Below are 15,897 nucleotides of genomic sequence, written 5' to 3' on the forward strand. Positions count from 1 at the left end.
CCTGTTTAACATTGTTTATAGTACACATGGCTTCTCTATTTAGGTCGTCGTGGTAGTTCTCGCATGCAAACCTTTACCGCAACGAGGCCTTCTCATTCAACACGCTGCAGTTAAGCAACCACGTTGCATGTGGCAAGTTACCTAGATCTGCTGGATATACAGATACTTTGCTACCTTGGACTTGGCTTTAGTAATTATGCAACTATTTCAACCCGTTCTATTTTCGAAGTTAAATAATTTATTTGTTGCCAATGTTTACCCAACATTTCAAATAGGCTTCTCTTCCAAGTTAGCATAACTGGTGCGTGGTACTTTGGAGGGACCGCGTGCTGGCTTTCTTATCACACATTACTGACGGGTTTTAATGACAACACATGTAAACCGAGTTGAGTTAATGCAATTAATGTATGGTATGCCCGTGTACTTGATAGAACTTTAAACCTTTTTTTGTTTCAGGTCCTCGATGAGTCAAAGCTCCAAGAGGTGGACAGTTTATGGAAGGAGTTCGAGACTCCGGAGAAGGCCAACAAAGTGTGAGTTATGGCCCCATGTCTGGAGAGAGGAGTGTTTAGAGGGGAATACGTTGTCAATGAACAGTAGTATTACACATTATCAGCATAAGGAACATGTTTCTGGAGTTGACAAATAACATGTCGCCACCATTTCTCCTTCCAGAGTGAAGTTGAAGCACTTTGAGAAATTCCAGGACACAACAGAGGCCTTGGCAGGTAGACAGAATACTTTCACCTCTCCTGTTGTTGCTCACTATAGTTTACCAGTTAGTGCACAAGGGCTGCCAGTCAAGGCTTCTGCATGCTTCAGCTAGGTGAACCAACAGCGTGTTCACATACTCCCTTAATTAAAAGACCATTGCTTGAAAAATGAGAAAAGCAGCAATAGTAGTGTTTGTCCAACTTGAGAAGCCATAGCCAGTATACACTTCCTCAAACTAGTCAGAAATAATTGAAGATGGCTCAAGAAGTGGCATATTTTTTTCCTTATTTTTACAATTTTAAATCTACGTAAGCTGTGCAGTATTTATGAAGTTTGAAAATGTGCATGGAAAACGAGTATCGTTGAAGTTTTTATTTTATTTTTTATTTAACTAGGCAAGTCGGTTAAGAACAAATTCTTATTTTCAATGACGGCCTGTTCAGGGGCAGAACGACAGATTTGTACCTTGTCAGTTCGGGGGTTTGAACTTGCAACCTTCCGGTTACTAGTCCAACGCTCTAACCGCTAGACCACCCTGCCGCCCCAAACATCCGGGGAAAACACCTGACCGAAGACCAAACAAACACGCTTCTGAAGATATGCACTAACTAACCCCAACTGTTTGGGATGGGAAGCATGCAGAAGCCTTTAGGTGTTCAGCAGTATTCCTCACTACAGCTGAGACCACAGCTAACCTTAACCATCATAACAAACACTGACAGCAGCCGGTTGTTGAACTCACCCCCTAACAATGTTGAGTCTATGAATAAATACATATTACTAATGTCCTGTGTCTAAATGTTGGAACTATAACAGTCGTTTGTATATGTAGTGTATGTGGACACCCTGTCAAATTAGTGGATTCTGCTATTTTAGCCACATCCGTTGCTGACAGGTTTATAAAATCGAGCACACAGCCATGCAATCTCCATAGACAAACATTGCCGTCAGAGCAGATCACTGCACCTGAACATAGCCCATCTGTAAACAGCTACCTACCTCATCCCCATACTGTATTTATTTATCTTGCTCCTTTGCACCCCAGTATCTCTAATTGCATATTAATTTCTGCCTTACTAGAGTTGTCCCGGTTAACTAAGCGCTGTTATTGTGAAGTGGAAACGTCTAGGAGCAACAACGGCTCAGCCGCAACGTGGTAGACCACACGAGCTCACAGAACTAGACTCCCGAGTGCTGTAGCGTGTACACGTCTCTCCTGTCCTCATGTTGTAACTATATCTCTCCTGTGTCCAGCGGCCACGGCCATGACGGAAGGGAAGATGGGGAAGAGTCTGAAGAAGGTCCTGAAGAAAGTGGTGGCTAAAGAAGCTCATGAACAGCTGGCCATCAGCGACGCTAAGCTGGGGGGCGTCATCAAGGAGAAGTTGAACCTGAGCTGTGTCCACAGCCCTGCGGTGGCAGAGCTGATGAGAGGCATCAGGACACAGATGGAGTCCCTGATCACTGGGCTGCCCCCCCGGGAGATCAGCGCCATGTCTCTGGGACTGGCTCACAGGTAGGGTGGAACACAGACAACGCTTGGTGTTTTGGATTTATTAGGATCCCATTAAATGACGCCAACTGGTCTTATAACAAAAGACCTCATTACAAACACTTTATAATTGACTCACATCAATATGTAGTGTGTGTGTTGCCGATGATTATATCATGCTGTCTGAAACCTGGTGTGGATTTCCTCAGCATTCGTCACTACCCCTGAGGCAGCACCTCCCTCTGTCGTATTCATAGAAGACCTGAAAGGCTGCTATGGCAGATCCTGACCTGTTTCTGTTTCCTCAGTTTGTCCCGCTACAAGCTGAAGTTCAGCCCTGACAAAGTGGATACCATGATCGTTCAAGCTATCTGTAAGTACCTCCTCTTAGACCAGGGATGGGCATCTTTGATGGGGGTGGGGGCCACAAAAACCTCACGAGGGGCCGCAACACATCTCACATCAGTACCCCCCCCACCTTGAGAGCAAAACATTTTAGCGGCCCCCTCGCGTGACAGTGAAGAGAATTTCACTTTTAGCGTTCATTTCCTACAATTCTGCTATAGACTGTAGGCACATTAGTGCAGTTTTTATAAGATGATTGATCAATGAGCCCTGGTCGGTAATTCGACTACTGTGATTGGTTAGTTAGTCGAGGCTGACAGGCCAATGAGGTGAGTTCTCTCCCCAGTACAGGGATGTGGGTCCGCGGGCCTATAGGAGGTGGGCCAGTGGAAGCCTGCTGCTCATCCCTGTCCTCTGTCCATGTAAAGGGACAACATAATAGTATTATGGTCTGTAGCTCAGTAACAGGTGTGACTAGTATTATGGTCTGTAGCTCAGTAACAGGTGTAACTAGTATTATGGTCTGTAGCTCAGTAACAGGTGTGACTAGTATTTTTATTTTATTTTATTTCACCTTTATTTAACCAGGTAAGCAAGTTGAGAACAAGTTCTCATTTACAATTGCGACCTGGCCAAGATAAAGCAAAGCAGTTCGACACATACAACGACACAGAGTTACACATGGAGTAAAACAAACATACAGTCAATAATACAGTAAAAAAAAACAAGTCTATATACAATGTGAGCGAATTAGGTGAGAAGGGAGGTAAAGGCAAAAAAGGCCATGGTGGCAAAGTAAATACAATATAGCAAGTAAAACACTGGAATGGTAGTATTGCAATGGAAGAATGTGCAAAGTAGAAATAAAAATAATGGGGTGCAAAGGAGCAAAATAAATAAATAAATTAAATACAGTTAGGAAAGAGGTAGTTGTTTGGGCTAAATTATAGGTGGGCTATGTACAGGTGCAGTAATCTGTAAGATGCTCTGACAGTTGGTGTTTAAAGCTAGTGAGGGAGATAAGTGTTTCCAATTTAAGAGATTTTTGTAGTTCGTTCCAGTCATTGGCAGCAGAGAACTGGAAGGAGAGGCGGCCAAAGAAAGAATTGGTTTTGGGGGTGACTAGAGATATACCTGCTGGAGCGTGTGCTACAGGTGGGAGATGCTATGGTGACCAGCGAGCTGAGATAAGGGGGACTTTACCTAGCAGGGTCTTGTAGATGACATGGAGCCAGTGGGTTTGGCGACGAGTATGAAGCGAGGGCCAGCCAACGGAGCGTACAGGTCGCAATGGTGGGTAGTATATGGGGCTTTGGTGACAAAACGGATAGCACTGTGATAGACTGCATCCAATTTGTTGAGTAGGGTATTGGAGGCTATTTTGTAAATGACATCGCCAAAGTCGGGATTGATAGGATGGTCAATTTTACAAGGGTATGTTTGGCAGCATGAGTGAAGGATGCTTTGTTGCGAAATAGGAAGCCAATTCTAGATTTGACTTTGGATTGGAGATGTTTGATATGGGTCTGGAAGGAGAGTTTACAGTCTAACCAGACACCTAAGTATTTGTAGTTGTCCACGTATTCTAAGTCAGAGCCGTCCAGAGTAGTGATGTTGGACAGGCGGGTAGGTGCAGGTAGCGATCGGTTGAAGAGCATGCATTTAGTTTTACTTGTATTTAAGAGCAATTGGAGGCCACGGAAGGAGAGTTGTATGGCATTGAAGCTTGCCTGGAGGGTTGTTAACACAGTGTCCAAAGAAGGGCCGGAAGTATACAGAATGGTGTCGTCTGCGTAGAGGTGGATCAGAGACTCACCAGCAGCAAGAGCAACATCATTGATGTATACAGAGAAGAGAGTCGGTCCAAGAATTGAACCCTGTGGCACCCCCATAGAGACTGCCAGAGGTCGGACAGCAGACCCTCCGATTTGACACACTGAACTCTATCAGAGAAGTAGTTGGTGAACCAGGCGAGGCAATCATTTGAGAAACCAAGGCTGTCGAGTCTGCCGATAAGGATGTGGTGGTTGACAGAGTCGAAAGCCTTGGCCAGATCAATGAATACGGCTGCACAGTAATGTTTCTTATCGATGGCGGTTAAGATATCGTTTAGGACCTTGAGCGTGGCTGAGGTGCACCCATGACCAGCTCTGAAACCAGATTGCATAGCAGAGAAGGTATGGTGAGATTCGAAATGGTGGTAATCTGTTTGTTGACTTGGCTTTCGAAGACCTTAGAAAGGCATGGTAGGATAGATATAGGTCTGTAGCAGTTTGGGTCAAGAGTGTCCCCCCTTTGAAGAGGGGGATGACCGCAGCTGCTTTCCAGTCTTTGGGAATCTCAGATGACAAGAAGAGAGTTGAACAGGCTAGTAATAGGGGTGGCAACAATTTCGGCAGATAATTTTAGAAAGAAAGGGTCCAGATTGTCTAGCCCGGCTGATTTGTAGGGGTCCAGATTTTCAGCTCTTTCAGAACTTCAGCTGAATGGATTTGGGAGAAGGAGAAATGGGAAGGCTTGGGCGAGTTGCTGTTGGGGTGCAGTGCTGTTGACCGGGGTAGGAGTTGCCAGGTGGAAAGCATGGCCAGCCGTAGAAAAATGCTTATTGAAATTCTCAATTATGGTGGATTTATCAGTGGTGACAGTGTTTCCTATCTTCAGTGCAGTGGGCAGCTGGGAGGAGGTGTTCTTATTCTCCATGGACTTTACAGTGTCCCAGAACTTTTTAGAGTTAGTGTTGCAGGAAGCAAATTTCTGCTTGAAAAAGCTAGCCTTGGCTTTTCTAACTGCCTGTGTATAACGGTTTCTAGCTTCCCTGAACAGCTGCATATCACGGGGCTGTTCGATGCTAATGCAGAACGCCATAGGATGTTTTGTGTTGGTTAAGGGCAGTCAGGTCTGGGGAGAACCAAGGGCTATATCTGTTCCTGGTTCTAATTTTCTTGAATGGGGCATGTTTATTTAAGATTGTTAGGAAGGCATTTTTAAAAAAATATCCAGGCATCCTCTACTGACGGGATGAGATCAATATCCTTCCAGGACACCCCGGCCAGGTCGATTAGAAAGGCCTGCTCGCTGAAGTGTTTCAGGGAGCGTTTTACAGTGATGAGTGGAGGTCGTTTGACCGCTGACCCATTACGGATGCAGGCAATGAGGCAGTGATCGCTGAGATCTTGGTTGAAGACAGCAGAGGTGTATTTAGAGGGGAAGTTGGTTAGGATGATATCTATGAGGGTGCCCGTGTTTAAGGCTTTGGGGGTACCTGGTAGGTTCATTGATAATTTGTGTGAGATTGAGGGCATCAAGTTTAGATTGTAGGATGGCTGGGGTGTTAAGCATGTTCCAGTTTAGGTCGCCTAGCAGCACGAGCTCTGAAGATAGATGGGGGCAATCAGTTCACATATGGTGTCAGAGCACAGCTGGGAGCAGAGGGTGGTCTATAGCAGGCGGCAACGGTGAGAGACTTGTTTTTAGAGAGGTGGATTTTTAAAAGTAGAAGTTCAAATTGTTTGGGTACAGACCTGGATAGTAGGACAGAACTCTGCAGGCTATCTTTGCAGTAGATTGCAACACCGCCCCCTTTAGCAGTTCTATCTTGTCTGAAAATGTTGTAGTTTGGAATTAAAATTTCTGAATTTTTGGTGGTCTTCCTAAGCCAGGATTCAGACACAGCTAGAACATCCGGGTTGGCAGAGTGTGCTAAAGCAGTGAAAAGAACAAACTTAGGAGGAGGCTTCTAATGTTAACATGCATGAAACCAAGGCTATTACGGTTACAGAAGTCATCAAAAAGAGAGCCTGGGGAATAGGAGTGGAGCTAGGCACTGCAGGGCCTGGATTCACCTCTACATCGCCAGAGGAACATAGGAGGAGAAGAATAAAGTACGGCTAAAAGCAATAAGAATTGGTCGTCTAGAACGTCTGGAACAGAGAGTAAAAGGAGGTTTCTGGGGGCGATAAAATAGCATCAAGGTATAATGTACAGACAAAGGTATGGTAGGATGTGAGTACAGTGGAGGTAAACCTAGGTATTGAGTGATGAAGAGAGAGAGATATTGTCTCTAGAAACATTGAAACCAGGAGATGTCATTGCATGTGTGGGTGGTGGAAATAATAAGTTGGATAAGGTATAGTGAGCAGGACTAGAGGCTCTGCAGTGAAATAAGCCAATAAACACTAACCAGAACAGCAATGGACAAGACATATTGACATTAAGGAGAGGCATCCTTAGTCGAGTGATCAAAAGGGTCCAGGAGTGGAGAGGTTGGTTTGGGGTCACGGCGATTTAGACAGCTAGCCAGGACATCGGTAGCAAGCTAGCATAGGATGGAGGTCTGTTGTTAGCCACCTCTTGCGTTCCGTCAGTAGATTAGTGGAGTTCCGTGTTGTAGAGGGGATTAGTCCAAATCACACAACAACAAAAAAATAAAAACAATAGATATAGTTATAGAGGCCCAAGAAGAAACATGTTAATAATAAAAATAAATAAATTGTCCGATTGTCTATTCTGAGAGCATCCGGTAAGACAGCTAACGGTTAGCAGGCCGCAGATGGGCATTCAGGTAACGTCGCGGGGAGGAGCCAGCCGGATCTCCTTCGGGTAGATAACGTCGGCAGTCCAGTTGAGGCCCGGAGGGGCTCCGTGTAGGCAGTAAAGCGGGTCGGATAGGTGACTGCAGCCCAGGAGTGATTGACGGGCTCAGGAGTGGTTGGCGGGCTCGCTAGCTCCGGGAGTAATTGATGTTTGCTCGGAATCGGCTGAAAGCAGATAGACACACGGATAGCAGCCAGCTAGCTGTGAGATCCGGAGTGAATGTCCAGAGAGCAGTTGAAATCCAGGGACATGGAGAGAAAAAAAAAAATCGGTCGGTATGTTCCGTTCCGAGCAGCGCTGCGCCATACAAAACTGGCGATAGATTTTTCGAGTTAAAGGATAGCTAATGACCACAAACCGTGGTTAGCTGAATACGAACGAGTTGCCAGTAAAGAAGCTAACTAGCTTCTGGCTAGCTTCTTGGAGGATTGCAGATTTGATTGCAGATTTGAGGTAAATAATACGTATTTATACATATCAATTGGTGAGGCAGGTTGCAGGAGAGTGTATTGAAGATGAGTTGATGGAAAATAAAAATAAAATGTATGTGAAAAAAAAGTTGTAAATATATATATATACACGACACGACAAGACGAGGACAAAAGACGTCTGAACTGCTATGCCATCTTGGAAACTGAGATCATTTATCATGTGATAGACTTCACAAAAGGCACATCTTACATCTTACATATTATGGTCTGTAGCTCAGTAACAGGGGTAACTAGTATTATGGTCTGTAGCTCAGTAACAGGTGTGACTAGTATTATGGTCTGTAGACAGGTGTGACTAGTATTATGGTCTGTAGACAGGTGTGACTAGTATTATGGCCTGTAGACAGGTGTGACTAGTATTATGGTCTGTAGACAGGTGTGACTAGTATTATGGTCTGTAGCTCAGTAACAGGTGTGACTAGTATTATGGTCTGTAGCTCAGTAACAGGTGTGACTAGTATTATAGTCTGTAGCTCAGTAACAGGTGTGACTAGTATTATGGTCTGTAGACAGGTGTGACTAGTATTATGGTCTGTAGCTCAGTAACAGGTGTGACTAGTATTATGGTCTGTAGCTCAGTAACAGGTGTGACTAGTATTATGGTCTGTAGACGGGTGTGACTAGTATTATGGTCTGTAGACCGGTGTGACTAGTATTATGGTCTGTAGACAGGTGTGACTAGTATTATGGTCTGTAGACAGGTGTGACTAGTATTATGGTCTGTAGACAGGTGTGACTAGTATTATGGTCTGTAGCTCAGTAACAGGTGTGACTAGTATTATGGTCTGTAGCTCAGTAACAGGGGTAACTAGTATTATGGGCTGTAGCTCAGTAACAGGTGTAACTAGTATTATGGGATGTAGCTCAGTAACAGGTGTAACTAGTATTATGGGCTGTAGCTCAGTAACAGGTGTAACTAGTATTATGGGCTGTAGCTCAGTAACAGGTGTAACTAGTATTATGGGATGTAGCTCAGTAACAGGTGTAACTAGTATTATGGGCTGTAGCTCAGTAACAGGTGTAACTAGTATTATGGGCTGTAGCAGGTGTGACTAGTATTATGGTCTGTAGCTCAGTAACAGGGGTAACTAGTATTATGGGCTGTAGCTCAGTAACAGGTGTAACTAGTATTATGGGCTGTAGCTCAGTAACAGGTGTAACTAGTATTATGGGCTGTAGCTCAGTAACAGGTGTAACTAGTATTATGGGCTGTAGCTCAGTAACAGGTGTAACTAGTATTATGGGCTGTAGCTCAGTAACAGGTGTAACTAGTGTTTTGATCTGTGCAGCTCTGCTGGATGACCTGGACAAGGAGCTCAACAACTACATCATGCGCTGTAGGGAGTGGTACGGCTGGCACTTCCCTGAGGTGGGGAAGATCATCACTGACAACCTGGCCTACTGCAAGAGTGTCCGGAAGATAGGCGCTCGTACCAACGTGGCAACCACCGACCTGTCTGAGCATCTCCCCGAGGAGGTGGAGGCAGAGGTCAAACTGGCTGCAGAGATCTCCATGGGAACGGAGGTGTCAGAGGAGGACATCGGCAACATCATGCACCTGTGTGACCAGGTGATAGAGATTACAGAGTACCGCACCCAACTGTACGACTATCTGAAGAACAGGATGATGGCTATCGCTCCCAACCTGACTGTCATGGTGGGGGGAACTGGTAGGGGCACGGCTCATCTCTCACGCTGGTGAGTCATGATCTAACGGCCAATCACACAGCAGGAATCATTCACAACACAAAACAAGCGGTGATTAATATGACTATATGTCACAATCCTGAAACCTGATGCTTTTCAGTCACTACCTCATCTGAGCTTGAATTAAAACCTTTTACCTGGACACCTGTAGTAGGCAGCTGGAAACGCCCAAACTGCTCCTAAATGCTCTGGTTCTCTCTGACAGGGTCCCTGTTGAACCTGGCCAAGCACCCGGCCTCCACAGTCCAGATCCTGGGAGCAGAGAAGGCCCTGTTCAGAGCCCTGAAGACGCGCAGAGACACGCCCAAATATGGTCTCATCTACCACGCCTCTCTGGTGGGACAGACCTCGGCCAAGAACAAGGGCAAGGTGAGGCTTTTGTTCAGCCATCACTAGAAGTAGAATGTCTCTCCACACTACAGTACTGTTGTCGTGTTCCAGGTGTGATCTAGTTCTAATCAGAATGTCTCTCCACAGTACTGTTGTCATGTTCCAGGTGTGATCTAATCAGAATGTCTCTCCACACTACAGTACTGTTGTCATGTTCCAGGTGTGATCTAGTTCTAATCAGAATGTCTCTCCACACTACAGTACTGTTGTCATGTTCCAGGTGTGATCTAATCAGAATGTCTCTCCACACTACAGTACTGCTGTCATGTTCCAGGTGTGATCTAGTTCTAATCAGAATGTCTCTCCACACTACAGTACTGTTGTCGTGTTCCAGGTGTGATCTAGTTCTAATCAGAATGTCTCTCCACACTACAGTACTGTTGTCGTGTTCCAGGTGTGATCTAGTTCTAATCAGAATGTCTCTCCACACTACAGTACTGTTGTCATGTTCCAGGTGTGATCTAGTTCTAGTCAGAATGTCTCTCCACTCTACAGTACTGTTGCCGTGTTCCAGGTGTGATCTAGTTCTAATCAGAATGTCTCTCCACACTACAGTACTGCTGTCATGTTCCAGGTGTGATCTAGTTCTAATCAGAATGTCTCTCCACACTACAGTACTGTTGTCATGTTCCAGGTGTGATCTAGTTCTAATCAGAATGTCTCTCACACTACAGTACTGTTGTCGTGTTCCAGGTGTGATCTAGTTCTAATCAGAATGTCTCTCCACACTACAGTACTGTTGTCATGTTCCAGGTGTGATCTAGTTCTAATCAGAATGTCTCTCCACACTACAGTACTGTTGTCATGTTCCAGGTGTGATCTAGTTCTAATCAGAATGTCTCTCCACACTACAGTACTGCTGTCATGTTCCAGGTGTGATCTAGTTCTAATCAGAATGTCTCTCCACACTACAGTACTGTTGTCATGTTCCAGGTGTGATCTAATCAGAATGTCTCTCCACACTACAGTACTGCTGTCATGTTCCAGGTGTGATCTAGTTCTAATCAGAATGTCTCTCCACTCTACAGTACTGTTGCCGTGTTCCAGGTGTGATCTAGTTCTAATCAGAATGTCTCTCACTCTACAGTACTGTTGTCGTGTTCCAGGTGTGATCTAGTTCTAATCAGAATGTCTCTCCACACTACAGTACTGTTGTCGTGTTCAGGTGTGATCTAGTTCTAATCAGAATGTCTCTCCACTCTACAGTACTGTTGCCGTGTTCAGGTGTGATCTAGTTCTAATCAGAATGTCTCTCCACACTACAGTACTGCTGTCATGTTCAGGTGTGATCTAGTTCTAATCAGAATGTCTCTCCACACTACAGTACTGTTGTCGTGTTCCAGGTGTGATCTAGTTCTAATCAGAATGTCTCTCCACACTACAGTACTGTTGTCGTGTTCCAGGTGTGATCTAGTTCTAATCAGAATGTCTCTCCACACTACAGTACTGCTGTCATGTTCCAGGTGTGATCTAGTTCTAATCAGAATGTCTCTCCACACTACAGTACTGTTGTCATGTTCCAGGTGTGATCTAATCAGAATGTCTCTCCACACTACAGTACTGCTGTCATGTTCCAGGTGTGATCTAGTTCTAATCAGAATGTCTCTCCACTCTACAGTACTGTTGCCGTGTTCCAGGTGTGATCTAGTTCTAATCAGAATGTCTCTCCACTCTACAGTACTGTTGTCGTGTTCCAGGTGTGATCTAGTTCTAATCAGAATGTCTCTCCACACTACAGTACTGTTGTCGTGTTCAGGTGTGATCTAGTTCTAATCAGAATGTCTCTCCACTCTACAGTACTGTTGCCGTGTTCCAGGTGTGATCTAGTTCTAATCAGAATGTCTCTCCACACTACAGTACTGCTGTCATGTTCCAGGTGTGATCTAGTTCTAATCAGAATGTCTCTCCACACTACAGTACTGTTGTCGTGTTCCAGGTGTGATCTAGTTCTAATCAGAATGTCTCTCCACACTACAGTACTGCTGTCATGTTCCAGGTGTGATCTAGTTCTAATCAGAATGTCTCTCCACTCTACAGTACTGTTGTCGTGTTCCAGGTGTGATCTAGTTCTAATCAGAATGTCTCTCCACACTACAGTACTGTTGTCATGTTCCAGGTGTGATCTAATCAGAATGTCTCTCCACACTACAGTACTGTTGTCATGTTCCAGGTGTGATCTAATCAGAATGTCTCTCCACACTACAGTACTGCTGTCGTGTTCCAGGTGTGATCTAGTTCTAATCAGAATGTCTCTCCACACTACAGTACTGTTGTCATGTTCCAGGTGTGATCTAGTTCTAATCAGAATGTCTCTCCACACTACAGTACTGTTGTCGTGTTCCAGGTGTGATCTAGTTCTAATCAGAATGTCTCTCCACACTACAGTACTGTTGTCATATTCCATGTGTGATCTAGTTCTAATCAGAATGTCTCTCCACACTACAGTACTGTTGTCATGTTCCAGGTGTGATCTAATCAGAATGTCTCTCCACACTACAGTACTGCTGTCATGTTCCAGGTGTGATTTAGATCTAATCAGAATGTCTCTCCACACTACAGTACTGTTGTCATGTTCCAGGTGTGATCTAGTTCTAATCAGAATGTCTCTCCACACTACAGTACTGTTGTCGTGTTCCAGGTGTGATCTAATCAGAATGTCTCTCCACACTACAGTACTGTTGCCGTGTTCCAGGTGTGATCTAGTTCTAATCAGAATGTCTCTCCACTCTACAGTACTGTTGTCGTGTTCCAGGTGTGATCTAGTTCTAATCAGAATGTCTCTCCACTCTACAGTACTGCTGTCATGTTCCAGGTGTGATCTAGTTCTAATCAGAATGTCTCTCCACACTACAGTACTGTTGTCATGTTCCAGGTGTGATCTAGTTCTAATCAGAATGTCTCTCCACACTACAGTACTGTTGTCGTGTTCCAGGTGTGATCTAGTTCTAATCAGAATGTCTCTCCACACTACAGTACTGTTGTCATGTTCCAGGTGTGATCTAGTTCTAATCAGAATGTCTCTCCACACTACAGTACTGTTGTCATGTTCCAGGTGTGATCTAGTTCTAATCAGAATGTCTCTCCACACTACAGTACTGCTGTCATGTTCCAGGTGTGATCTAGTTCTAATCAGAATGTCTCTCCACACTACAGTACTGTTGTCATGTTCCAGGTGTGATCTAATCAGAATGTCTCTCCACACTACAGTACTGCTGTCATGTTCCAGGTGTGATCTAGTTCTAATCAGAATGTCTCTCCACTCTACAGTACTGTTGCCGTGTTCCAGGTGTGATCTAGTTCTAATCAGAATGTCTCTCCACTCTACAGTACTGTTGTCGTGTTCCAGGTGTGATCTAGTTCTAATCAGAATGTCTCTCCACACTACAGTACTGTTGTCGTGTTCCAGGTGTGATCTAGTTCTAATCAGAATGTCTCTCCACTCTACAGTACTGTTGCCGTGTTCCAGGTGTGATCTAGTTCTAATCAGAATGTCTCTCCACACTACAGTACTGCTGTCATGTTCCAGGTGTGATCTAGTTCTAATCAGAATGTCTCTCCACACTACAGTACTGTTGTCGTGTTCCAGGTGTGATCTAGTTCTAATCAGAATGTCTCTCCACACTACAGTACTGTTGTCGTGTTCCAGGTGTGATCTAGTTCTAATCAGAATGTCTCTCCACACTACAGTACTGTTGTCATGTTCCAGGTGTGATCTAGTTCTAGTCAGAATGTCTCTCCACTCTACAGTACTGTTGCCGTGTTCCAGGTGTGATCTAGTTCTAATCAGAATGTCTCTCCACACTACAGTACTGTTGTCATGTTCCAGGTGTGATCTAATCAGAATGTCTCTCCACACTACAGTACTGCTGTCATGTTCCAGGTGTGATCTAGTTCTAATCAGAATGTCTCTCCACTCTACAGTACTGTTGCCGTGTTCCAGGTGTGATCTAGTTCTAATCAGAATGTCTCTCCACTCTACAGTACTGTTGTCGTGTTCCAGGTGTGATCTAGTTCTAATCAGAATGTCTCTCCACACTACAGTACTGTTGTCGTGTTCCAGGTGTGATCTAGTTCTAATCAGAATGTCTCTCCACTCTACAGTACTGTTGCCGTGTTCCAGGTGTGATCTAGTTCTAATCAGAATGTCTCTCCACACTACAGTACTGCTGTCATGTTCCAGGTGTGATCTAGTTCTAATCAGAATGTCTCTCCACACTACAGTACTGTTGTCGTGTTCCAGGTGTGATCTAGTTCTAATCAGAATGTCTCTCCACACTACAGTACTGCTGTCATGTTCCAGGTGTGATCTAGTTCTAATCAGAATGTCTCTCCACTCTACAGTACTGTTGTCGTGTTCCAGGTGTGATCTAGTTCTAATCAGAATGTCTCTCCACACTACAGTACTGTTGTCATGTTCCAGGTGTGATCTAATCAGAATGTCTCTCCACACTACAGTACTGTTGTCATGTTCCAGGTGTGATCTAATCAGAATGTCTCTCCACACTACAGTACTGCTGTCGTGTTCCAGGTGTGATCTAGTTCTAATCAGAATGTCTCTCCACACTACAGTACTGTTGTCGTGTTCCAGGTGTGATCTAGTTCTAATCAGAATGTCTCTCCACACTACAGTACTGTTGTCGTGTTCCAGGTGTGATCTAGTTCTAATCAGAATGTCTCTCCACACTACAGTACTGTTGTCGTGTTCCAGGTGTGATCTAGTTCTAATCAGAATGTCTCTCCACACTACAGTACTGTTGTCATGTTCCAGGTGTGATCTAGTTCTAATCAGAATGTCTCTCCACACTACAGTACTGTTGTCGTGTTCCAGGTGTGATCTAATCAGAATGTCTCTCCACACTACAGTACTGTTGTCGTGTTCCAGGTGTGATCTAGATCTAATCAGAATGTCTCTCCACTCTACAGTACTGCTGTCATGTTCTAGTCAAGCTTCTTTCTCTCCTCTCAGATCTCCAGGATGCTGGCAGCCAAAGCATCTCTGGCGATCCGCTACGATGCCCTGGGAGAGGACACAAACGCTGAGATGGGAGTTGAGAACCGTGCCAAGCTGGAGGCCAGACTACGCCACCTAGAGGAGAAGGGAGTAAGTAGCTCTCTCTCTGCCCCTTACTGCTAGAGGCCCAAAACAACCAGCCCACATGAGATGCCAATCAGTGATGATGACTAATGTCAACAGTCCTGAAACTACCTGATGCTTTTCAATCACTACCTCATCTGAGCATTAATAACCTCACTGGTGTACGTTGGACGCTAGCTTCCCACCTGGCCAACATCCAGGGAAATTACAGAGCGCCAAATTCAAAAACAGAAATACTCATTATTTTAAAAATCTGAAAACATACAAGTGTTATACATAGTTTTAAATATGAACTTCTTGTGAATCCAACCATTGTCAGATTTCAAAAAGTCTTTACGGCGAAAGCATACCAATGTGATTATTTGAGAACATCAGACAAATCATTACAAAATGGTAACCAGCCAAGCAGAGTTACACAAGTCAGAAATAGAGAGAAAATGAATCCCTTTGATCTTCATATGGTTTCACTAAGATTAAAACAGTAACCAGCCAAGCAGAGTTACACAAGTCAGAAATAGAGAGAAAATGAATCCCTGACCTTTGATCTTCATATGGTTTCACTAAGATTAAAACAGTAACCAGCCAAGCAGAGTTACACAAGTCAGAAATAGAGAGAAAATGAATCCCTTTGATCTTCATATGGTTTCACTAAGATTAAAACAGTAACCAGCCAAGCAGAGTTACACAAGTCAGAAATAGAGAGAAAATGAATCCCTGACCTTTGATCTTCATATGGTTTCACTAAGATTAAAACAGTAACCAGCCAAGCAGAGTTACACAAGTCAGAAATAGAGAGAAAATGAATCCCTGACCTTTGATCTTCATATGGTTTCACTAAGATTAAAACAGTAACCAGCCAAGCAGAGTTACACAAGTCAGAAATAGAGAAATAGAAAATGAATCCCTGACCTTTGATCTTCATATGGTTTCACTAAGATTAAAACAGTAACCAGCCAAGCAGAGTTACACAAGTCAGAAATAGAGAAAATGAATCCCTGACCTTTGATCTTCATATGGTTTCACTAAGATTAAAACAGTAACCAGCCAAGCAGAGTTACACAAGTCAGAAA

The 15,897-nt window shown here is 44.2% G+C and overlaps 1 protein-coding gene and 1 non-coding gene across 2 annotated transcripts in view; both read left to right on the forward strand.

The window, feature by feature from the left end:
* LOC135570722 (nucleolar protein 58-like) overlaps positions 1-15,897 on the forward strand; it is a 29,407-nt gene that overhangs the window by 316 nt on the left and 13,194 nt on the right. The window contains 8 exon segments of the mRNA XM_065016672.1: positions 457-533; positions 676-728; positions 1,969-2,230; positions 2,515-2,579; positions 8,925-9,295; positions 9,297-9,333; positions 9,548-9,711; positions 14,699-14,833. Coding sequence (XP_064872744.1) covers positions 457-533; positions 676-728; positions 1,969-2,230; positions 2,515-2,579; positions 8,925-9,295; positions 9,297-9,333; positions 9,548-9,711; positions 14,699-14,833 — 1,164 coding nt within the window.
* LOC135570731 (small nucleolar RNA SNORD11B) lies at positions 9,386-9,465 on the forward strand. Its single transcript, XR_010463583.1, has one exon. It is a non-coding gene; the product is annotated as a small nucleolar RNA SNORD11B (small nucleolar RNA).

This window comes from Oncorhynchus nerka, unplaced genomic scaffold (genome assembly GCF_034236695.1).
Source record: "Oncorhynchus nerka isolate Pitt River unplaced genomic scaffold, Oner_Uvic_2.0 unplaced_scaffold_909, whole genome shotgun sequence".
NCBI lineage: Eukaryota > Metazoa > Chordata > Actinopteri > Salmoniformes > Salmonidae > Oncorhynchus > Oncorhynchus nerka.